At 36.5% G+C, this 26,049-nt stretch overlaps 1 protein-coding gene across 3 annotated transcripts in view; it reads right to left on the reverse strand.

The window, feature by feature from the left end:
* Window positions 1–397: 397 nt before the first annotated feature.
* The window catches only part of RPS6KA5 (ribosomal protein S6 kinase A5), a 72,420-nt gene continuing 46,768 nt past the window's right edge, over window positions 398–26,049 (reverse strand). For all 3 annotated transcript variants that reach the window (XM_066188655.1, XM_066188657.1, XM_066188656.1), the window contains 10 exons: window positions 20,961–21,111; window positions 19,632–19,793; window positions 18,265–18,390; window positions 17,343–17,476; window positions 14,131–14,224; window positions 11,728–11,898; window positions 8,244–8,435; window positions 7,476–7,635; window positions 6,464–6,627; window positions 398–5,486 (listed from right to left, as the gene is read on the reverse strand). In XM_066188655.1, the coding sequence (XP_066044752.1) occupies window positions 5,247–5,486; window positions 6,464–6,627; window positions 7,476–7,635; window positions 8,244–8,435; window positions 11,728–11,898; window positions 14,131–14,224; window positions 17,343–17,476; window positions 18,265–18,390; window positions 19,632–19,793; window positions 20,961–21,111 (1,594 nt within the window). In that variant the 3' untranslated portion in view covers window positions 398–5,246. The remainder of the gene's footprint in view (window positions 5,487–6,463; window positions 6,628–7,475; window positions 7,636–8,243; window positions 8,436–11,727; window positions 11,899–14,130; window positions 14,225–17,342; window positions 17,477–18,264; window positions 18,391–19,631; window positions 19,794–20,960; window positions 21,112–26,049) is intronic.

Below are 26,049 nucleotides of genomic sequence, written 5' to 3' on the forward strand. Positions count from 1 at the left end.
AAAAAAACCCCCAAAAAACCCAAACAAACAAACAAACCTAGGGAAAAATCAGATGAACAAAAATGAGGTCAATTTTAAGATTTCATGCTGGATTTGTTGACAAATGTCTTTGTATTAAGAAAACTGTAAGAAGTTTGCAATCAGTTTGCAGTTTTGTCTGTTAGGTTTTTTGGCAGTTCCTGAAGCAATTCAACAGAGTTCTGTTTTTCTTTCCTTTACTGACATGCAGACTTCTGCATGACTCTTGTAAATACAGTTAGATTGGTTGCCAATTTTTAAAAGCAATTTTGCATGTGAATAATATGGATTTCTTTCTACCACTGAATAAAACATTAGTCAGACCAGCCCATATCTTCTCTACCTAAATACTTATAATTGTTTCCCAGCCAATTGCTGTCTTCCATTTCTATCACTCAGAACATGAAGGTTGACAAAATACATGTTTTCTTGAAATTTATATTATTGCAGGTCTCTTGCATTTCTCCATTATGCAGTTTCTGGGTACAACAAACAAGAGACTGTTTCCGCTGGTCTATGTTATTGAAAGTATCACTTTATTTTCTAGTGCAGACTACAGGAATCAGTCTGAGTTTTCTTTTCTACACAGGTGTTCTGAACATTGAGAATCTATTTAATATATGATATACAAAAGTGTGTGACGGCAGGTGAGAGCTAGTGAACAGCTCTGCATTTCTTCTACTTTTAGAGAACCCAGTGCCTTGTGGGCCAAAGGATCAAACTGAGAAGTGTTTCTCACTGGCAGACAAAGGTGAAAGCACTTTTATCTCTTTACAGCTGAAATACCCATGTTATATTCTGTTGTCTCAATCCAGAATATTCAGTCAACTATCCCAACTGAAGGAAGGCAATGTCATGCTTGCCATGCAAAAACTGGATTTTGAAAAAGACCGTCACTTTCCCCACTTCACATGGGGGAAAGAATGAAGACCATTAACTTACTAAAAACACCCAGAATGGCACTTGAAACACAACAAATAACCTCAATATGATGAACTAAATGTTATAAAGCTACACACACACATACTCAGGGACCTGCAGAGGTAGGAAATATGTTTATGTTAGACAACTGACAAGAAAGCTTGAAATTCATTGTCAGTGAATAATACATGCATATGGAGATAGCCAGGGGAGAAATTATCCCTGAAAATATCTTTCCCAGATGCTTCTCACCTCTTGACTTCTTATAACCCTCTTCCTGTTCTGTGGCAGCCTCCTTATCTGGTCCTCTGAACCTGTGTGAGTCCAGAAACCATTTTTAAAACACAAGTTCTCTTAATCAAGGCATATTACTTCAAATTGAGCTCTAGACATGCAATACAGCATGTATCTACATGCAGAGAACACATGCACAGATTAAAGATATGAGACGCTTGTGCAACATTTCATTACAACCAATGAACACATTTTCTGCTGAGAATTATTCTGTTCTCAGATGACTGAGAAGGGATACAGCTATGTAGGAATCATTAATTTGTTCAGAAAAGTAGCCATGGAAAAGGGCTGAGAAAACACGTCCATCAGCAGAGCCAGTTTGAAGCCTCAATCCATTCTGTGATGCAATACATGTTGCCCCTCGCCCCCAACCATTTAATGAAGTATTTAACAGGTTTTTTTTCATAGCAGTAAACAATATATATGCCAAATACACTGATTCTTTTCCTTGAAGTACAGAAATTCCACTAAGCCAGAGAAACAGTAAGTCATGTTATTTTCTTTGTACTTCTTTAAATGCTTTAGCAGAATTACCTGCTAATACAAATATTTGAGTTTCTAGAAGTATTATAAAGAAACAGTTTTACCAGATATTGAGTACTTTGAAGATTAGATTAAAACCCACACTAATTGAAATCTTTACTCATAAGAAATTTGACTTTTCATACAAATCTGCCTACAACACTGCTGACAGCACTGTATTTCTGACAGCAGACAGATATCATTACTAGACATTAAAGCTGATTGAGGTATAGCAGCACTGTGACGAAAACTTAATCCAAGTATACACATAATTTACAGTGTAACATCTCTTCACCAAGACAATATATTTATAGTACTAATGAAGATTAACTTGTACACTTCAGATTTGAAACAGTGGTTGAGTATAAAAATCATGGCCCATGGTCTTTATATGACCTTGAGTTCCAGGCTGGTCAATAGATTAAAACACTGTTCTGCAAAAGAGTAAATACTCTCCTGCAGAGACATCAGAACAAGAAGTAAACTTTCTCTTGAGCTGCCTACTTTGCAACTCAAGTCCCAATGTATCAATGTGTATGTACATCAGCAGTTGTTTATATAAAGATACTAACCTAAAAATTCAGACAGCTTAGTGTCAAATACACTTCCTCAAGAGCTGTTACCTGGAGGCAGCAGGCAGTCAGAGGTCACAAACATTTCAGCTACCCTGGGTAACTGGTTCAAAGCAAATACAAGGTGATACCTAAATGTACTTAGCCCTGCCCAAAAGAAATACCCTGGGTTTAAATTTTTATTAAACAACTACTGTGAGAGCACAAAGAGGACACAAATATTCAGCTATAAAAGTTGTCTTTGATACAAGTGATGTAGTCTAATAACTTCAGTCTCATGACAGTCTCTCAAAACATGCGCAGAAAAAAAGATTGACAGTATAGCCATTATCTCTAGCACTTAGTATCCTTGTAATCTATTGTTTAGTGCAAACATTCTTGTTGTTTCATCAGTTTGTCAAGAAACAGAGAAACAACTGTTCTGTGTTCCTAACATTTAAGTTCTTTCAGTTGGGTCACAATATTCCAAATCCCCTTGGTAGCCAAAAGTTTCTTACACTTAAATGAAATCAGACTGAAACTGCTTTTGTTGTCCTCATCCTGAAGACAAGTTCCATGAACTCCTCAAAGTGCAAACTTTACAAACAACCTGTTCTCCAATCTCCCAATTCACTTATACTGTCTGCATAACAAGTATTAATGGTGGATTGTTTGTTGTATTTACAGCAAGTTTATTTGGGAGAGGAAAAGTATTCTTTTACAAATGAGCCATGTTCACTATTGAGATTACTTCCAAAGAGAGCATTCAGAAAGCAAACTTGAATATATTACATTGACAATTATTTTTCAATACTTTAAATCAGTCACTTAAAATTGGTTGTGTTATTAGCACACAGACTGATCTTTAAATATACTACTTCTACATAAACAGTGCAAATCTCAATATTCACATCAACCTGAAATTAATGCTGCAATTACTGTTGACATTCACATCAAGAAAGTAGTAAACTATTTCACATGAGCAATTCCAAAACCTCAGAATGCCATTATTTATATTAAAGAAATATAGAACAAACATGTTGGGCTACAAAGCCTTGGTTTGATACACACAATCCCTGTAAACATGGATGTATTGTATTTGTCAATACTGATATCTGATATAATTCTATAAATAAAACCACTGATATAAACAATTTCTATAACTTTTTTTTTTTTTTTTGCATAGGGTTTAGATTAAGGTTACTTTAGGATAGAGACAGCTGTTAATAAAATCCTCTAGTCAATTAGTCTTCCATCACGCAAATTTAGGCATATGACAAGGAGCCTCTCTGACTTCAGTGGAAACTTACACATGTAAGCATTTGCAAAACAGGAGTCATCTTTAGCACTTAAGTTACCCCTAGTCATTGAGAATACAAGCTATAAAAGAGCTCTCCATAAATTTATAAAATATACTGATTTAAAAGTGTATGCTGATGCTTCTGTAAGTCACATTTATGATTCCAAACAGTTATTTACATACTATACTATCACAGTAGGAAATACTTCACTGTAGAACACCACAGTGAACAAGTTGTGAAGCACAGTGTTCAATATAATTTCCCTTTAGTATTCCCAGTGCATAAGTTGTTAACATCTACACTACACAAGGTGCCCAGGTCTAGTATTTGTTATATACAATGTAAAAGCAAGATAGAAAGAGCTTTGCATTTTACAGTAAGGAATGAAAACAGTGGGTAATATACAGGGATTCACTCCTGCAAAGTACAGAATTCTCCTTCACAATGACCACAACCACCAAATATGGTGGATTTCAGGTCATTCAGCCCAATAAAACAGTGCTCAGCACCTTGTAGGAAGAGAGATCTGAGTGCACTTTATTCTAAAACATCTCCTCTGGATGTTATAAAGTGCAAAAAATAAAACATATATTCTAATATTTTACAGTCACTATTAGACTGCCATATTTGCACAATGCAAAATTCAAATAACTTGGTATGCATTTTTATGGACCCTATAATAACAAATGTTGAAACTGGAGTTTTCTCATCTTAAAAAAATCTTAGCATTTTAAAATTACTGTGTAACTATAAAAAGAAAATATAAATTATAATTAAATCTTGAAATAGGTATTTTAACATGTGATCTTTTTTCAAAGCATGAAATATGAAATTTAATTTTCTCTTATAGCATTACATTTTAGAATCTGTAAAATCTTTTAGAAGTTAATAACTTCAAAAAATAAAAATTATTGTATCACAGTACTAGACATCTCACCTTATCAGATATCTTTTACCCTAGAAGTGTTAAAAAAAATAAATAAATTTTAAAAAATCTAAGACTGCCATTCTCAGGTTTTTAGAACAAGATATATGGAGTTACTTTTTAAACAAAATAAGAGTTCCATACTGTTTCATTTTGATCTTAAAATTCAAATAAATGGGACAGAATGTAACTATAAATTTAAAAGGCTTTAAAGTACTATACTGCTTTGGTGCATTGTACCAATGATTCTTTACATGCATGAAGAATCAAATTCTCTAACATTCTTCACAGAGCTGGGTAAGAGCAGAAGATCCCGAAGTTCTATATGTATTACAGAGCTTTCCTTTCTTTGAGCAGTGGGGAAGAAACTGGGAAGAAGATTGTGACACTGAGGAACAGTCTTCTTCCAAGTGGTACCATAAGCAGCACAGCCATTTACCTTGAGCTTGACTGCACACCAGTAATTTAGCCCTCAGAGAATACAATGTTGGTTGTATAACAGTATTATACTATATCCAGTGATACCAAACAACGCTAAAAGGAAAGGTATGGAAATACAAAGCTAAAAAGGTATGACTAAAATACATTTCTAAAGCAACAGATGTCTTCCTGTAGCTGCCTGTAAGCCGCAGGGAGGAAGGGCAGGAAAAGACAATACAGGTACTGTCAAGTCTATAACCACTGAACTCTTCGAGACAGGATATTCTCTGCTTCTCAGTCGGAGAACTGGAAGATGGTTTCTGGGTTATTGCTGTCTGTAGGGTTTGTGGGCTGCAATGTCTTTGTAGGTGTAGTTTTACCATGAGAATGAGAGGAAGAAGAATGGGAACTTTCACTGGAGCTGCTACGTGTCTCTGTGCTTGTACTTGTTTTTTTCATTTTCCTTCTTTTTGCAAGAGGTGCCTTGTCCACATTCTGGAGACAAAATCCTTCCCTTTTGTACTTGTTAAAGGCCTGTTAAAATTAGAAGGTAATTCTAAGTTTTTCAGGAGATTTAACACATTTTATGCCTTATAACTTAAGAATAGTCTGTGGTACATCACAAGAAAAAATGTAATTTCTTGACTGGTTCCTATTGTAGCTGTATCAATGACTATACCAGCCTTCACATAAGAGTCAAAATATAACATTATTGACATCTTCCTTTCCTTATTCTTTTTATTTTAGAAGTAGTTTTTATTAAGCCTTAACCTATTTACCACTACATTTTCAGAGAGGACACTTTTCAGCAAAATTATGTTTTTTGTTATGGATTTTCTTTCAGCAAAATCATGTTGCATTATCAGGACCTCTCCAAGAATCAATTACTTGGTTTTTCTCTCCTTCCTAAAAAGCACCCACATGCATTTCAGCATAAATCTGCTCCATTTTGGTTCATTCTCTGTAGAGGGTATAATGAGAACCGACCCTATGTTTGTAAAATACAGTTGCAGTTCAAATTATTTTAATAAATGTACAAGAGTAGACAAGCAAGTCCACTAAAAAAGCATCCATGATATAAAAAACACTAACTACATATATTCCATTAATTCTACCTCAATTTTGTAACCCTAAGGACTAGAAGCCAAACAGCTACTTAAGTTAAATATAAAGTTTGTTCTCTTTTTTTTTTAATAAAAGTTTGAAGACCTTTTAATAGATTTCTCTAAGAAACAGAATACTTTTATTAGCTGTTTCAAGAACAGCACTCAATGCCCAAATCCTCATGAATATAAATATCTTCAAGAAATTCATTCTTGCTTTATCATTCATATTTTCATGTACTCCATCAGAGATGTTATGAGGAAAAGTTATAAAGGAAAAAAAATCCACCTATAAGCATATACTGAATTATATGGACAGATAAGTATTGTTGTTAAGAGAAAACATATACAAATTTAGATGACACATAAAAAAACATAGCACATGACATAAAATTTCTCAGAACTTACATGGAAAGTTGCTTTGACATAAGTGTGCACTGCAGCTCCTGAAGAGCCTAAGTTATCAGGCGTCATTAGAGGGTTAGATGAGAGCTGGCTGCCATCCTGAAGCCACTCATTGTATCTCAGGCTGGACATTTTAATTCTTTTGTTTGGATCCACTGTAAGAAGTCCTAATAGAAACACATTACATTCTTTAAAACTGCCAGCTATTTATCTCCGGTCAATAGAAAACGTAAGTATTTCTTAATAAAATCTCATGCATCGTTTTGATAAGTAACTAATGTCAATATTTATCCTAGGTATGCCAATATTTATCCTAGATAAGGCTCACACAATGTTATACTACCATCCTTTCCAGAAGAACCTTAAAAGCAAGAAATTGATATCTAACTGTTTGATAACTCACATTTCTCTTCACACAAACTCGGAACTATCAAATGATTTCTTCACTTAAAACCTGTCTAGGATGAAGTTCAAAAGAGTAAGCCTCATATTCCCTGCACAATTCACTCAGGTCTGAATCTGGAAATATCTACATTTTTGGCAGAAAAATTCCTTACAAGTCTGCTTCTATAGAAATTCAGAACTCCATCAAAGTAGCATTAAGGTAGATGTCTAGCTCGTGATGAAAACATAATTAGATGCTCAAAAGCTTAGGGGAACCAAAGCACGGCAAATGCCAACGATGTAGCTCAGAAATACAGTTAGTCTTGGTACAGGAATTAAAAAAAAGCCATTGGAAAAGAAACAGTAAATAAATTCATTTTTATGCAAAAGCTCAGCTTTTAAGACATCTCATAGAGTTGTTTTGGTTTTTTAGAAAAGCAAAAATAACATGACAGAAAAACCCTGTTTTTAAATATAAGAGTGAGTTCACTTTTTCTGAAGCTCTTCAGTTCCTTCTAACCCCACTAACCTTATCAGCATCTTACCACATTAGAAAACTCTACTAGGCATACAAAAACCTTATCCTTTTAAATAAAAACATAATGTACATGAAATACTTGTAAATACATACCTCGAATTAGCTCTTTAGCCTCTTCAGAAACATTTTTCCAAGCCTCTCCTTCAAAGGAAAATTCTCCCTTTTTTATTTTCTTCATAATTTCCAATGCACTGGTACATGTCAAACTTCGGTCTTGAGACTGAAATGGCACCTGCCCTGATAGCATTGTGTACTGTCACAAGAAAAAAAGCAGCATTAGGAAACATAACACATTTACAGACAGCTCTGCTGTTAATTATGAAGGGCTGTTGTTTGCATCACCAATGCTACACAATAAAACTTGGCCTAGCATAACTTTCAGGCTACAGAAAATTTAAAATATATAAGACTTTCTCTGGAACCCTTGTTAGAAAAAAACATTCATCTATTCCAGGAAGCTACGAACAAAGTATATTTTTACTGCACTTATATCTAATGAAACTAATTTTCTGTAGATCAAAGTACAGGTTGATTCCCTCTCTGAATTGAAACTGTAGAAAAATTATATGAACGCCTGTAAAATCCCCTAATGAGCATATATCTTTTTGAGAAGCTGACTGTATCAAGTAATTTTTCCATTCTCAAAAATGTTAAATTTTATTTCCTACTTGGTAAAAAAAAAAAAAATCTGCTCCTGGAAAAGATCTGTTTTTGGAACGTATTATTTGTGCAGCAGTATTTTCACCTCCCTTGAATTCAGCATGTACCCAATTTATGTCTGAAATGATCTGAAGTCCCTTTCATTTTAACAAAAAGTAAATACAGGCAATAAAATTATAGTTAAAAGCCTCACTCACTCACCAAAATGACACCCAAACTCCACAGATCACAAGATTCATCATAACCATTGTGATTCAAGAGCTCTGGGGCAGCATAATGAAGAGTAAAACACGGAGTCTTAAGAGGCTGATTATCAGGTGGTTTTAAACGAGCAAAGCCAAAATCAATTATTTTTATTTCTGAATTATCAGTTTCATCTGTAAATAGTAAATTCTGAAAAGCAAAGACAAAAATCAATATTAGCACTGGGTAAAAAATTGGTTATAATTATTTTATACATCTATCACTACAGAAACTTTTCTATTATCTAGAGGTAAGGTTAACTGTGGGACACTGGGGGAAGAGAGAAGCAAAAATAACAGTACTCTGGGTTGTATGAAATGTGACGTGTTTACCTGTCCCTGCATACCTGCAAGTCAGGGCAGTAATGTGATTACTAATGAAAATGGATACGTAGCAGAGAAGAGTGGAGAAAAGAATTCTGGGAACACTGACAAAAAGAAAAACCTAAGACATCAACATGTCTGGAGATGGGAGAGTTGCCTTCTTCCTCACACAAAAGCAAATTTTCTCAAGCTTCCACTTCCTTCCAGCATGTTGTGAACAATAGCTTTCTTGTGTGGGGGATTCCCACTGCTCATCCTGTCTTGTGACTGAATAGTCTTTGGGACTCAAGTGTTAACACAGTACTGCCATGAGGACAGTAATGCACAGGAGTCATTTAATAGTGAAGGATGGCGGTAAAAAGGCGCACCTTGGTATGAAGTGGTGTTAGGAAGTGCACCAGTAGCTCAGAGGTTTCACTGAGAGCTGTCTGGCATGGCTGGCAAAGCCAGTATGGGTATGTGTTCTGGAAGAGACCTGGGACCAACAGCATTCAAGCACTGAAGGTCATGTAACAGTCCAACCACAAACCTACTCCTTACACCAAGGTAGAGACATTGGTACAGTAGTCCCTGAGAATTCCAGCTTCACACACTGAAATGCGGCACATTGGACTTGAAGACAGACAAGTTGTTATCAGTTTGGAAAATGTAAGGCAATCTGCTGCTTTTTTCTCCCCTGAGTATTTTTATTTGCCAAGAAAGATACAAGAGGGAAGCTAAGTCACAGAAAAACTGTCTGAGGCCAAGATGAATCATAAGCTAATTCTAGTCTCCCCTTCAGCTTCTGAGAGAAGAGCATCACTTTGCTACTGCCTTTACTGTTCAATCTATGAATGCTAGGAAAAATCTCAATATTAGAAATCCTATAGTTCTACCTAACTTTGTAATACAAAAGGTGAATGACTCACACAAACTAATTAATTTCACACTCATTAACATGGGTAAAAGAAAGATTGCTAGACTGCCAGCAGATCAATAAGGAGAACCCTGAGGGCATTCATTACAGATAAAAGAAAATAGCTGCTACAAAACAGTATTTTAGTATTTTTGCTTTCTGTACTGCTGATATGGCTTAATGCACATTCAGAAAAGTCAGTTTTTAATTGTTCTGTAAATTAATCAAGATCAAGCCTAATTTCAGTAAAAATATTCGTACAACAAGGATAAGTGATTAATATAATAGTCCTTTTTCTATGGTGATGCTATATAGCCCATGAGTAAATAAGGAATGAGTAACATTGGTTTAAAAAGACCTTTCTTATGATAAAAATTAATTTGGTTACACATGGAAAGAAAGGTGCAGTCCAAGTATCCTACAGCAGGTTCAGGTATTCTTGTTAATTAGGCAAAAAAATGTATTTAGAAACCCTCCCATCCCCCAGACACTTACAACTATATTCCACATATATTTTAGTATATAGAAACAACATTCTCTCTCACTTGTTATGTTTTGTTGTAATACCTTTAGAACGCTGTTTACAGATTAATGATCGCTTCACAAAAACAGTCCTCAAATCCTTTACTCAGAGGCTCCAAATACAGTCACATATGCTACACAAACTCTTTATTCCTACGAATTCTCTATTTTCTATCCAGTACTTCTCCTCTATTTTGTAGACCAACATATGTGATCTAATTACTACTGCTAAACGGAATTCTTCCAGTCCATGAAGTTCAAAAAGTCTCATTCTTAGTTCCATTTAACCAGTCAGACTTTTTAAAAGAGAATGATCAATAGCATATTAGATGACAAAGTTGAACATCAAAAAAATCTGACTGGAATTCTTAGAAAAGCAACAGAATTTCCTATATATCTTTTTACAGAGAAGTACACTAACCATATCTATATTGGGAAACCTGCATATCCCATACTAAGTTCATGTCAGAACCTAAAATAGTAACTTTCAAAACAAGCAGGAAGGAGACAAGCAGGTTAAGTCCAACTTTGTGGAGGCAATGGATTCTGCAAGCTGTTTGCTAACCCTTCATTACTTGGACTTCCCAGACTTCTGTTCTTGAACATAATGTAGAATTGAAGACTGCTTAATTTACCATGCAGTTGAAGTTCTGCTTTACTGTGCCTTTATATTCAAAGTGGCAGTAAGACTAAGAATAGAAGAGAGATAGAGGGGTTGGTTTCATCCTTTTAATAATTACTTGTTCCAAAAGCAGTTTCCTTACCCTGATGATGTGACTCTCAGAAAAAGTTTCTCTGATGACTTTTTCAACCCACACATCAGAATTTCAAAATAGTCCCTCTTTAATTGTTTACTTACAACAGGAGCCCGGGAGAGAGATTCTTTCAAACTCCTATATTTTGCATTGATTTTCAAAAACAACTCGGAAGACCTATAAGACTTCTTTACCAGTTACTCCAGCTACAAAAGGAACAGCTATTTCCTGGAGTATCATGGCAGTAATCACCTTACAATATAACATCCTTACTGGATGAATCAACATTAATCTACACTATTTTCAGGCTCAAGAAAACATACACCCTAACCCATTGCTGGCAAAAGCACCCAAGAAAACACTGGCTCCAGGAAGCAGAACAAAGCCAGTGGTCAATCTTTTAAAAGTAAACTGAATGGTCTAGAAGGCACGATGTTTCTGCACAATAAAAATATCAGAAAAGCGGTTACTGAAAAATAGATATCGATGAATTGTTTCTTTTGGGAAACTACTTGAACTCATTGAACTCAAATCACACATCTCTGTTAGTGCTCATTTTGTACTTAACTGGAAAATAAGCCCTACTGAGGAAATTAACATCAAACAAAAGGTGGAAATGTACAGGCAAAATACCCAAGCAACTTAGCTCTGCTTATGAACTGTTTCACACAACAAATACGCTAGTGAAAAATGTCCCCAAATAGGCAAAGTATGTTTTTGAACAAGTCAAGAGTAGAGATTGCTTACAGAATTAAAAATGTTTCCTAACAGTTACTTTTACCTATGAACAGAAAAATATCTACAGAATTTGCTAACTAAAGTGGTAACATCTAATTAAAAAAACTGAAGTGGAAAACTCTGTAAGAAAGGCCGGAGAAACAGAGATACATCACATTCCAGACATTTAATAACTTATTGTCTAAACATATATGTACAAGTCACTATACCTCAGGTTTCAGATCTCTATGGACTACTCCTACATCATGCATATGGCTCACTGCTGAAACAAGTCTGCGCATAATGTGACTGGCTTCAGTCTCACTGAAATGTTTCTTTTTCTGAATACGTTCAAGCAATTCTCCTCCCTTCAGCAATTCCATTACTAGGAACGTGTGAAGCTGAAACAATAAAAATATAGCATGTTAGAAATTTAACAATTTCATTAATTACAAACCAACATTCACTCAGGAGTTTGGTGCTATTATGCCAGGTTCTCAATGTTTGAAGAAATAGCACTGCTGCATGGAGTAATTTGGAAGGCCAAAAAAATCACCAAATCTGGTGACTGCACTTTTCCCATCAGTCTTGTTGAGACTGAAGAATAATGTCTTCCCCATGTGCATCCATATATATTAACAAAAGTGTAATGCCACCAGCTAAATGGATAAATTTGTAGGGAGATGAAAAGGCTTTAGTTAGGCTAACAATTAAAGCTGGAAAAAGCTAAACTTTTGCTGCTTAAGCCTGTTCTGACATAAGGATACGTATCTATTAATATGCATAAGGAGTTAACTGCTTAAATGTTACAAAGCCCTTGAAAAACACCCTGAAACTTTACCTCTGAAATCAAAGATTATCTACAACTTGTGGTTTCATCTCCTACAGAGTAGTAGCCAAAACTACTCCATCATTAGAATGACAGTAGACATCTTTCCAAAAATTAAAGAGAATTTTTTTAAATTAAAAAAGCAATGGGTTTTCAGAAGGCTGCTCTTTCCAAGGCAATCAATAAGCGGGGACTTCCTCGATTATAAGACAACACTGGCACACAGTTAACTGCAATTCAAATGTCTTGCCATTAAACAAACAGCAGACTTCTCAGAACAAGGAAGTGAAGTCAGCATTCTCAAAAGGCAATGGACATAGGCATGCCATGGCTTCTAGCCCTTCCCTCCCCTAAATGACAGTAACAAAAGAAGTATTTGCAAGCAGAGCAAAAAAGTTGTGGGAAGCGGCCAAAAATGGAATTCAAAGCAATAGTCATAAGGTGCACATTTTAGATACCATAGAACAGAAGCAAAGCTATGTGGACAGAAAACAGTAACACTTCTTAGAACAACAAAGGTTTCTAGCAGTGTTTGAATATCCTCTCCTGCAAATTTTCTTTATGCCTTGGAAATATCTGACAGGGATGTTAGAAAGGATAAAGAGACTTTTTTTCACTAGAAAACTTCTGGCTTACCAAGAGACTTCAACCCAGTATTATATGGTTGGAATACTAATGTGGAATTTGAACAGACTGGTATCAGAACAAGTTAAAAACTGGAACTTCTTTGTATTAAGACAAACTGCAGAAAGGTCAAAACTAGAAGATTTTCATCAGTTTTGGTCTTTAGAATATGATGCGCAAGTAATCTGAAAGGTAACACCTGGGAGCTAGCAGAAGTAGCTAAAAATACAGTGGGTTCATTGGTTGAGAGCAGCCTATTCAGTGGCAGAGCAGTCTGGAGACTTTTTTTTTTATAGATTTAGTATATTCATTTTACTCAAAGGAAACTGAAAGAAATGTCCTGTTCTACACATGTGTACACTACCATACAAATTATGGTACAGACACTGTATCCTCTCAGCTAATTTGGAAGTGCTCTACATGAGCTCTCTGCTGGTCCCAGTACAAACATGACGGGGACAAACTGGGATATGTGGAGAGGAAAGAGACCCCTTGTTCCATGACAAAATCACAGACCAGAACCACAGAGCAGTCTAGGTCAGAAGGGAGCTGTACAGGACACCTGGTCCAAAACCCTAGCTCAAACTAGGGCCAACTTCCAATTCAGATCAAATTATTGTTTATTGCGTACCGTGGAGTTTGTATTACATTAAAGGAAAAAGACAATTAAGGTATCTAAATAAACAGATCTTAAGAGATTTTCAAATAGAGGCTCTACTTTCACATTCAGTAATTTGGCAAGGTATTTGGTTATCTCCATTAAGTTACTAATGAGTAGGAAAAGATACTAGATACATAATCTTCATACGCAACATTTCTAAATTAATTCACAAATACTGTTTTAAGACCTAAATGACCCTGGGGGAAAGGTAATAACGCATTTCAGTATTATAAATACAGAAATTGGGCCATGAACAGACTGCATGATAGTAAACAAAGACCAAACAGAATAATGAACAGAATCCGAGCCTCTATTTTTTTCACATTCCATTTTGATTTGCTAGAGTAACTACGAGAATGTTTGAATGCAGAATTTCTGCTTCGTTTTCTCTACTGACAAGACAAAAGCCCTAGGAAAAAAGTTGCCTCCACAGTTACAGTATGCTTAAGTCCAAAAAGTTCTTGGGAAAACACATGGCAACATGTTTGGTAGGTGCTGATTACAGTTTCTTCAAAATACCTGGTCATGAAAAACTTCATGTAACTTCACTACATTCGGGTGTCCTTCACAGAGTCTCAGAGCTGTTATTTCTCTCTGGGTGTTGGCTTCCATTCTGGAAAAATTGAGCAGTCATTTTGTACCAATTTTACTGAGCAAATTGCACATTCCAAGTGTTAGTCTTTAACTGCTTGCAATCCATATTTTTTTACTATTACAATCACTTGAACACAATTAAATGCATATTAAAAGTGGAGAAAAACTCTCCCTATAACCCTGTAATTTACTCCATTAAAAAACCCACACCCGACTCAAATAATGTTTTTTATGCAACTGCAACTTCCTACAGCAAAAGCTGTTGTGATATAGAATAGTTTCAATCTAAAACAAACCATGCCCTTAGTCCAGAGCAATTTGACTTCATCCCTGTTACTACCAATATTTGTTAGTTCACCTTTATCTTGGCCCAATCCTTTTCCATTCTTAATGGGGACAAGTACTTCCAAAATTATATAGAAACTATGAGCTCTACTAGAAAAAGATTAACATCATCTATATATGAAATGTGTTATACAAATGAACTCCTAAACCGACCATTGTAAAAATCTGAAATGGAAGAGATAAGAGACTATCTCCAGAGAAAAATCATTGCCTAAGTTCTCTTTCGAGTACTGAAATCTATAGCCATAAAAAGTGAAAATGGTGATCCTTATAAAAACTACATGAATGGTGATGGAGCAGAACATTTTCTCCACTAGTTAGATATATCGATTTATTTATGGCAAATAATGCCTGACAATTTTTGCCACAACTCTCTGAGAAAGGCTAATCCTGTAGTGATTTAGAGAATGGCTTTACAGGTAACAGAGATAGAATCTCTCACCACACATGTTCTTAATTTTTGGTTGCTTTATTTTTCCTAATTAGGATAAGAACCACGAACGAGAACCACAATGAGAACGAGAATTCTGTACAAGAGAATTCTGTCTTTCTGTAGGCTTCATATAACCAACAAGTAAACTAAGCTGTTTCACCTGCATCTCTGCTGCTGAAGTTTTGTAACTGAAAGGGACTTCTGGTCCTTAAGGAATTAAAAACCCTGACTCACAGAATCTTTCCCCCTAAACTACTATCGGAAGGAAGCAGACTTTGGAACGGATGAAAAAGGTTCAGTATCATGAGCACAAACCTTTGAAATTTGTTTGTGGGCTTTTCTGAATACTTCCCCTCCATAAATAGTTACCACCTCAGATTTTAAACAACCTTGTGAGAAAAAAATGGGATGTCCTAAAACAGTAACTCAAGCATGTTTACATTGTTTCAGTGGTCATCAGGCATAGAGGTAAACCTAAAATTGTAAGCTGGGGGCAGGTCCAGCACTATGAAAAAAACAACACCACAGAGGAACTGTTCATTTGAGCTTTCACCTCAAGTATCATGAAAAGGTTTCCTTAGGTGTAAGATTCCCTTTCTGGGCACATTAGCCTAGTAGGAGTGAAAGACGGACTTTGAGGCTCAAAGAAGTTGCTAGAAACTTATTATACTTTTCATTTTAGCAAGATTCAGAGGTGTGATCCTCAGAGCAATATTACTTAAGGATTCTAATTCAAGTTGGGTTTTGGCCAACTGTTCAGAGCGTGGGTTCACTGCTAACTCTAAATACTGTACAAACATGCTGAGTCTGCTCACACACTGCAATCCTAAAAAAAAACCATTTTAAAAATCTCTGTATACAGATCACTTCTTACCTTCATTTAGCCTGAGACACCAAGATGAAGGAGAAAGAGCAAAAGAACCCATGAGTAATATAATTCAGGGACATAATTTCTAAAAGTTAAGTTTTAGGGGAAAAGTCAATACTAGTCTGCTCACTTATCCAGAAACAAAACACACATTATTTTAAGATGGAACGGGAGCACTAACCTACAGCTCTGCTGGTACCACAGAAAAAACTAGTGAGTGTAGACACATGACAGAGATCTCCAAATTAAAATACCCAATGTAGGTGTCTACCACACACCATTTAAGGTCTCTTTGTAATGAGTGAAATTGCTGTGAATCCATCTTACAGGGTGAACTAGTTCACTGTAACATACACACCTAGAGCAGGATTCAGTGGCCTAAGCATAGGAAGGAAGAGCCTGGAAGATGACATCAGCCATGAAGACATCTACAAAAAGGTAGTAGTCACAAGACTGATGGGAACCAAAGGACAGAGAAGACACCAACAGATGCTAAAATGGCACTACGTAGATGCCTATGTTTAAGTTACTGAATCCCACTTCTAGTGCAAGACAGTTTTAGGCTGGCTTCCATTAATTTAGCAGACCTCAGAAAACTAACTCAGACACCTACACTTCAGCTTCTTCTTCTTGAACCTGTCCTTTTCAAAAAGCATATGATGAAATGATAGACACTTAGCTCTGGTGGACAGGTTTTTCTAGAGTCTGGAAAAACAGAGGTACAGCCAAATGTCTTGGGCAAGAGATCACTGTCAGCTATCATTCTGATAGCAGATTTCTACTCTCCTGACAGCATTCTACAACACACTAGGGATGTATTTACTAATGAACTCTGCAGAGTGAAGGCAAAAATCCATTTGCTATTCAAAGAATCCCTTATCTTTATTTTTCTCTGGGCAGAAGCTCCCAGAGATATCCATACTGGAAGAGAACCATATGGTACCCGTGTACAAAGCAAGTCAGCTGCTTTCATTGTGGTGTTCTCTTCAGAACAAGCAGGAAACAAGATGCAACTTCCAATTCCATAGTCTAATTCCATTTTATACACACACACACACACACACTTAGATCTGAGGCAACCCACACTGCAGATCATTCTTAAAAGCAGTATCCTAGGCAATCAACTGGGCTGCTTAGGAGAGAGAGTCTAGCATAAGCCTATGTTCAGTTCACTTAAGTCTCAAGGTAGAAGAACCTTATACCTTACTTTGTTAGGAGCAAAATTAGGGGAAATAATGGTAGTACAACTAGGAACCAGAAAAGTACTCTCTAGGTTTCTTCTTGTGTCACAACTAGAATAACATTGTATTTCAAAAGACTCTCAGAATCTTTTAATGATCATAAGGTTAAAATAAGTTTCTGTAGATTCACAGAGCAGGAAATAATTTTAAAGTTATTTTTCCACTTTCAAAAATGTAGTGAACATTATTCTACTCCATGGGTGACAGTAAGCAAAGAAAATATTTTTATTGTCTTATAGAATAGTTATACCTTTTGCTAATTATTTTTACTGCATACTCTTGGCTAGTTTTCTTGTGTAAGCACTTTCGACAAATGGAAAAACTTCCTTCTCCCAATGGTTTCTCTTTCAGATCCAGTTCATAATGATGATAAAATGGAGAGTCCTGTTAGGAAACTGTCTGTATTTAGTTTTGCAGCATACTTATAGTATACACAGTCAAAGACAAAGAGTAAAATTTCATGAGAATTTTTCATCTACATTTACAACTGTAAAACAGCTCTCTTTTTATTAAAATATAATCTTAAATTTTATTGAAGAAAATGCATAAACATTATTCTAGCAATCAAAGAGTAAAGCTTACATTACATTAAACAAACAAAATCACCAAATAAATCATTACTACTACAACAGTTGAAAATACAAAATATTCAGACAAACAGAATCAAAGATGGTCATACATACATTTATCCACAAAAACTATGTGCTTATTTGAGGACATCACAATAGCACATGTTCTTATAAGGCTTCACACAACTATACTCTTTTGGGTAAATATAACATAGATGAAATTATTATATATTTAAAGTAGTTTCAGAAATATCTACAGTGGTTGACTGAATAAGAACTATCAGGAGTCTTATTAGTATTATTATTATCATTATTATTATTATTATTATCATTATCATTGCTACTACTGCTATACTTCAGTCTTCTGGAAACCTAGACAACCACCTCATTTTACAGATTAAACTTCAACCACTTGTTAATAGTATCACATGCAAGATGTGATGGATCATCAGATGCTTGAATCATCTGAGGAGCCACTACAGAGAATTGATAAATGAATGATGACTATTTTGTAATCCGTAGCCTAGCTTATGATTGCTGCTTGGGAAGTTATACACAGTTTTAATTTAACCAAATTAATTTAAGTCTTGATATTATTATTACCTTCATCATAGCACTTCTGGCAATAGTTGTAGTTCCAGGTCGCTCATCCCCCACATAAAACTGAAAAGGATCTACTGTAGCTGCATTGCGTTTAAACAAAATAGAAGGTGCAACGAAAGAATATCCCTACGAAATTAAAACATCAGAAAAGGGTATAGCTTGATACTGTTGCACATAAATTACCATCATACATATGAAACATCAGAAGTTTCAGAAGAATTTTTCAAGAAATCAGAATTTTTGTATCATAATAGAGAAATTGTAACTTACACTGTTCAACATGAATAAGTATCTTCCTGGAATTAGGTATGATCCTCCACAGTTAAAGACAAAACAATAATACTACAAGAATTCGAATTAACGCTAATCTGGCTCAGCTACAATTGCTTTACAATAGCGATGAAGACTTGTACTTCAAATAAGTCAGCTTTCCAGGACACCTTAAAGTTAAGGCATAACATACTTTGTATGTTGTCATGTAAGCATCAATTTTAAATGGATAAACTTTACATCAATGTATGTGGGCAATGATGGGCCCAGTTTAAGTATCATAGTAACAACAGCTGTGACTACCACTGCAGGGTGAATCAGATGTTTCTAAGACATGCATAACCTGCTTGCTACAGTCACTGCAAATCTAACAAGTTCCAAAATATGACACTACATTCCTGTACCCTAAGGACTAAGCTGCTCAAAAACAGACAATAAAAAGCAACAAAGCACAAGGAGGGGAGAAGGGAAAGCAATCCAAGCTGCTTTTCACCTCTGTAGCTTTGGTACCAAGTTGGCTGCACACAAGCTGTTTCTGCCCACTTCTAACTGTGTAGCCCAAGAAGGCATCGTTGTTTAATAGGAGGGAACAGTAAGGAAAGCTTTGTTACTCATCTGGACTAGTTACATCTAGTTACACACAGTAACTAGAGTGCTTCTACAAAACGTGGAGGATCTCCTTTCAGCTCTGCAGGTAGCTCCCACTTTTCAAAGGATTACTTCAACTAGCACATAATGTGGAAATGGGTGAACTACATTGCTCTTGTTGAAGCTGGCAGCCCAGGCTGATGGAGTCAAGATCACAAGACTCAAAAAGTATGAAGAATCAATAAAGAACAGACTGACTTTAGTCCAGCAAGTAGGACATTCCGCTGGTCATGGAGAGTCAAGGAACTTTATATTTACAGTAGGACTGTTTCCACCTGTCTCATTTTGCAAATGTTAAACAAAAAGCCCTGGGAACTGGGACTAGAAATTACACAATTAATTTCAAAAATATTAAAAAGGCAAGAGGTGAAAAGAAAAAAGCTATCTATACATGAGGAATGATTCAATAATAATTTTCTTTAAAAAATTAATTTGAGTTCTTAAAATACCTGAAATATTCTTTCTGAAGTCTGAGGGGTTGCTGCAGGAGAGTATGTTGGATCCATTTCTGTAAACTCTTCTGCAAAATTACTGACATCCAATTCATCTCTGATTACTGGTTTAAATGGAGCTGGTATTTTTTTGGCAGCTAAGTCCTCCCAATTCATATTCTAAATGAAAAACAGGAAAATAAGTTTGAAATAAATGAAAATTTTACAGAAAGAGATATTGGAAAGAGAGACTTGTCCAGACACACAGTCCCAACTCCCTTTGCCATTTTCCACAGGCAGATGAAAAACATTCAAATTATGCTCTACTAATTTGCTTAGTTAAAGCCAAGTAGTATCATACTTATTTGTACATAGATAGAATCCAATCAAAAAGAAAGTCAAATAATTAAATTTAACAGTGGAGTGTGCCAAACAATTAGCATGATGGTCCTTCAATTTCTTCCTCTAATTAAGAATAAGCAATATTTATGTTTTCGTAGGCCATAGTGTATGCAGTGTCTTCAACTTTTCATTGCTGATTTCTATGCTTAATTACTGATGTCAGCTTTCAGAACCCTGAGAGCATAAACTTCCAAATTCTTACATAAAGGCATGATTAGAAAGAGGAAGCATAGAAATAGCATTTATGAGAGAACTGCCCTGTTACTGTAAAGGAATGGAACTGAAATTAAGTAAAGAATAGAAAGTGTTATATGATGACAAAAATGTATCTCCCAAAGCAAAGAATGAATTAAGGAAGTTTAACTCTGTTTAACTCTACTTAACTGCAGAAGCATCATAAATTCATTATTCATTTTTTCAAAGAAAGAACACAATTTTACCCACAGTAGAGAGAGCACTACAGATATTGTATGCAAATCCAATCCCCATCATGGTTTGAAAGCAAATGTTAATACACTGAAATCTGAACAGAATTAAAATTTACTAAACAAGACTGGTGAATTTTATCAATATTCAAATTTTACTAATAATGCCAGTGGCGATCGTTAAAAAATCCTTTCAAACAAAAACCCAACAGACAACACAACACAATTTCAGTGTTTTGCATCAAACCTTCTGATTTAAGCATCATGTCTTTTGGCTTCTTCAAGTAACTGATAGATACAGAGAGAATATATTAAAAACTTAGCACGCCCTTGCAATACACACAAAATCCATACAATACAGACACATGGATACTCTCACTAACTTCAAAGCAATTATTCATGTAATTAATATGTCTCTAAGCTGTTCTGTTAACAGAACAACAGAATTTCCTTAGACTTTGATTTTACAGGCACTAATGCAGAATAAGTAGGATGTGGTGAGTTTTGTTGTTTGCTTTACCTGGAAAAAGGGATGCTGTTTGATTTCATCAGCATCAGTGGGACCACACCCTAGCCTCTTCTTGGGGTCTTTCATTAAAAGACGCTGAATTATATCCTTAGACAGAGCACTCATTTCTTGTGGATAAGGTGGCTCACTTTTTAATATTCTCCTTTAAAACAAACAAAATAATAATGAGGTAATTCTCAAAATGTTGAGAGTTAAAGAGTTAACATACTAATGGAAGCATTAACATTTCACTTAAACTTTGATTGTACACAAAAGCAGGAGGACAACAAATATGAAACCAACCTTTTTTTCAATAAGGGAAGGCTTAAGGAATTGTGTACATGAAACACAACATCTGAAGAGATAAATTACGTAACTCAATCCACAAAAGGAGAACAATCCCCATTTCATCTACTGAGTTTACCATTGAAAAGAAATCTCATAGCTGCAACAGATAGCTCCACGAAGAAATCAACTTGATGCCTAATAGCAGTCTAACCAAAAATAATTCCAATATTAAAAAGCAGTAGAAAATAAAGAAAAAAAATCCTGTAGTTGGGCCACTGGAGGTTTGCCTTCACCATGTTGTGTGCAGTGGTCATGCCCTTGTCCCAAAAGAAAGCACTATAACTGGAAAAGCTTCACAGAACAGTAATAACAAAAATAATAATTTCCCCACCTCCTCTGGGCAGTCTGTGTCAGTACTCAGTCACATTCACAGTAAAAAGGTTTTCCTAGTGCTCAGAGGGAACCTCCTGTGTTTCAATTTGTGGCCCCTATCTTTGGTCCTGTCACCAAACAACACTGAAAGAGCTCCCTCTTCTTTGCACGCTCTCTTCAGGCATTTACGCACATTGATGTGGTGTCCCTGAGCCCTCTCTTCTCCAGGTGGAAGAGCATCAGCCTTCTCAGCCTTTCCTCATATTGTCATCAGCCCTTTACTGGACTCTCTCCAATACCCGCAATATATTGCTCTCATGCATAGGAGAGACCAGAAATGCAACCAGTACTTCAGATGTGGCCTCACCAGTGCTGAGTAGAGAGGAAGGATAATATCCCCTCAACCTGATGATACTTTGTGTGATGCAGCCCAGGATACCATTTGCTGCCTTTGCCACAAGGGCACATTGCTGACTCATGTACAGCTTGATGTTTACGTAGCCTGATACATACTCTCACTGTGGTGACTTACAGTGCCTCCACTAAACATAAACTGAAAGATTTTGAAGCCATGAGAGACTAAGGTTGAAATGGCATGAATTTGTGGCAATACTAAGATCTCAACTGTTATACATTTCTGCCAGAGCTTAAGTTGATCGCTGCAAGACATTCCTAAATTTTAGAGTTACTGCATGACATATCCTTACAGCTATCCCATGAGAAAATTTTTATCTTGAAATCTCTAGCTTCTTGGATTAGTCCAAAAATAGATGCAAACAGATTGCTTCCTAAATAATCCTGTTCTGGCAGTGTGGAAGGACAAAACCAAGTTCAAAATGCGTATCCCAGGGGTAGCTTCTATGGACACAGTATCCAATTTCACGCAAAGAAAAAGACAAAGCAAGCTAACCTCTTGGTCTAAGTAATGCTGAAAGGAGTTAGGAAAATACAGTCTGAGTTTTAAGATGGTGTAGAGGTCCAGGTTTGTTTTTTTAAATGATGTGTATCTGCCATAAGACTTCTCTTCAACTTCTGGACACATTTCACTTTACAGAAAAGGAGAAGAAAGCACAATATTATCAAATTATTTTTTAATTAGGGATGTTAGTACCAAATTTAAACATCACTAAACAAGAGTATTCTTACACTGCAGAAGTAGTGGAGAAGTAAAGATTCAGTCTCTTCTGAAATCACCCAGTTTCAGGAAGGGGAAGTAGGTAAGGAAGTAAGAAAACCTTCCTGTTCTAGAGACAGAAGACAGGAAACCTTGATAGAAAAACTACTTTATTTACAGGAGGGCAAATGAAATCTACAATGTTTTTATAGTTTGAAAGTCATTGCAGTTAGAGAAGTCTGAAGAAGCTTCTTTATCAACCTTTCTGATAAAAGAATCAGAAAAGTATGTAACAAAGATCCTGGGAAACAACAAGTTGTCTTTGTGCTCTCAGAAGGGAGGAAAACCCCTCCAATCAGTATTTTTTGAAACTGATTATAAGATTGAAACTCTGGGATGTCCTTAGCAATCAAAAGGGAAATTCTGAAGCAAGTTCTCTTCCACGTACTCTAGGAACCTCCTAAACTCTTTCCTCTCTGCTCTATTTCCAGCAGACATACAGTAAGTTTTATATTGAGAAATATCTTCCATTTTCTTGACCCTCCTAGAACCCACCGCAGAAAAGGCAGCATTTTGCCATGTTTAATTACAAGGAATCCACGTACGTTGCCAGTGGCTTTAATTCAAAAATACTTTTGAGGTTGACTGATACTAGAAAACATGATGCTCTCTATTCCTTCATAGAACCATATTACAGAGAAGACCGAAGCTACTCTCTTTAGAAGTTCCAGGAACTACATAATATTATCATGGAATTGAAGTACGTGAAGCTGCAATCACATTAATTAGGATGGAAATCAAGCTGCCAGAAAAGTAAGACCAGATGGGATCAACATGTGAGAGAGAAGAAATTTGTGAAGCAGCTTGATCAAGTGAAGAGAGTCTGGTTTCACTAGTTCAGCATCATTGAGGTGCTGTACTGAAGGTTATTCAAATCTCTAACAGCAGCCCATACAGTGTTCAGAAGAAGGAAGCTGCATGTATCAAAATCCTTTTTGGCATGCGTGTGCCTCTGTAAAGGACTATGGCCTTTAGCATTAATTACCCTTTCCTTTTCTCAGTCACTGCCATCCTTTTGTACATTTCATGTTTATGGGGCTGTCCACATTGTCCATGGCTGTGATCCAGTAACAGCAACAGACGCAAGCAGGAAGAATTAACAACCCCAAGTGGCAATTGGGAAAGCCAAAGGAATACTCTGCTGTATTTATTGCTTTTCCTGGCCTGGTATAAGCCCTCTGAGCTAGGGCAAGCTGAGATTACCCTACTGATGAGAGAACTCTGGCTGTACTGAACACACAGAGAAACCACCGCTTGCGTATGTCAAAAAGTTTAACACTTTGCATGAATCATTTCCATCTTACCCTTCTCTCTGGCAGACTGTGCAGAACAAGGAGCAACCCCACTGGTATTGTTTTTCAGGAACTTGGGCTCTGATGAGCTTTCCCCACAAATACTGCAGACTAAGAATACACATGATAACACAAAGGACACACTAATAGATGATAAGGAAGAAAAGAAGATACCTAATCTAATTCTAAACTACCTTGAAAATTGTGTGTCTTGGGGTGATTTATGATGTTAGTCTATTCCCTGACTCCCTGCTTTATGCCCAAAAATGTGTGTTGTAATCTTTAAGGCAGGGGAGGAATAGGGGTGAGCCTTGGGCACTTTGGCAGATTTTTTGTCAAAGCCTCATTCCTCAGGTGTCTGGGGTGCCAAGGGTTCTGGATTTTTGCTTGGCTAGCCTGATTTTTTTGTTAGCCCAGGCAAGAAGCTTTTTATCCCTTATCCTGGCCTTGGGAAGCTGCAGCAGCAATCCTTCGGCAACTTTTCTGAGGTAAACTGGACAGTTTGTTTAATTCTGAGACACGAGAAAAGGGACTTGTGAGACAGGAGTCGGTTGGGACCAGTGGAAGTAGAGGGGCTGCTCTGTCTTGGCCCCATACCTCAGAAAAGCTGAGCCAGAGAAAGAAAGCACACCAACCCCACGTGCTTCATCTGCTGCAAAGAAGGGACCAACACCAGAGAGCCAAAGGTTCCCACCTTTTAGCCCAAACTGCTTTTTGAATCTCCTGTTTGTTTTTTTAGGATTTTTCCTCTGAGAGAGGAGCCACTACCTTCTACCTACCATGTGGAGAGCTGGTGGGTTTTTTTTCTTTCCCTAGTACTCTGGGTTTTTGTTCTGATGTGGAGGAGGGAGAGAATGAGGTGATTAATGCCCTGGGGTGACCTTATGTTTGTATCCCTAGTCATCTGTCCTGTTTATACTGGATATTAAGTTCTGCACCTTTAAGACTGGTTCCAAGAGTAAAAGTGGGGGAAAAAGAAGCAGCGTGGAGTTTGTTATCAGAAACCGCACTTGCGTCCCCGTATCCTTCACAGATAGTGTTGTCTGCAGTGGACAGCAGGAGACAACTCTCCTTTGCTTTTAAGTCAGCATTTTTGCTAGCTGAGGCAGAGAAGTTCCCCTCACTGTGGTTCTATTTTCATTTTTTTTGGAACTGTTTAAACCTGTTCTGGACTGGAAACCCAAAAAAACACTGGGAACTCACACCTGTGGCCCACTGGGACCCAGGATGGCATTTTCCAGTGCCAGAGGGACTGAGAGAGCTGAGCTACACCCCATGGCAAAAACTTTCTCAATATTACCATCTCTCCTCAGAACGGCAAGTGGTTTTGTTGCTTAATTTGATTCATTTTTTAAGCCTGTTAGCACTTTGCTTGTTGAATAAACAGTTTTTTCCACTTTTCTCTAAGGAAATTTTTTCCCAAACCAGTTGGGGGAGAGGCCGCTTGAATTTGCTTTCTAGAGGGACCCCATTCAGAGGTTTTGTCCCAAAATTTGCCCTAAACCAGGACAGGGGATAAAGTCTGACAGTTTAATCTCTAGCATTTATTTACCTTTTCCCTGTGCCTTGTGGGCATTCTGTTTGTCAATAAACAAAAGGTTTTTTCACTTTCATCCACTAACATTCATTTCCTATTGGTGGAAAGGGACTGTTGGAACCCTTTTTAGAGGAGACAACTCATTCCAGAGTGTTTTCTCCTAAACTTGTCTCTAAACTGAGACACTGTCTTATAAGCATCATCCAAAAGATACATATCCATTTGGATGTACAGGGAATAAGAGAAAGCAACCCCAAGCTGTACCCCTGTTAAAGGGCAAATGGACAAGACATCCAAAGCAGAGTTTTCACCCTCATATTTGAGAACGACCCTGTCACCTCAGAACTAGTCATGCCCAACTCTCTCATTCTTTTGTTCCAACTTGGAGCAGCCAGATACATACATGTATCCCTGGTTCCAGGCAAGTCAGAAACTTTG

The sequence above is a fragment of the Chamaea fasciata genome, unplaced genomic scaffold (assembly GCF_029207755.1).
Source record: "Chamaea fasciata isolate MVZ Bird 193981 ecotype frontalis unplaced genomic scaffold, bChaFas1.0.hap1 SCAF_7, whole genome shotgun sequence".
In the NCBI taxonomy this organism is placed as follows: Eukaryota; Metazoa; Chordata; class Aves; order Passeriformes; family Sylviidae; genus Chamaea; species Chamaea fasciata.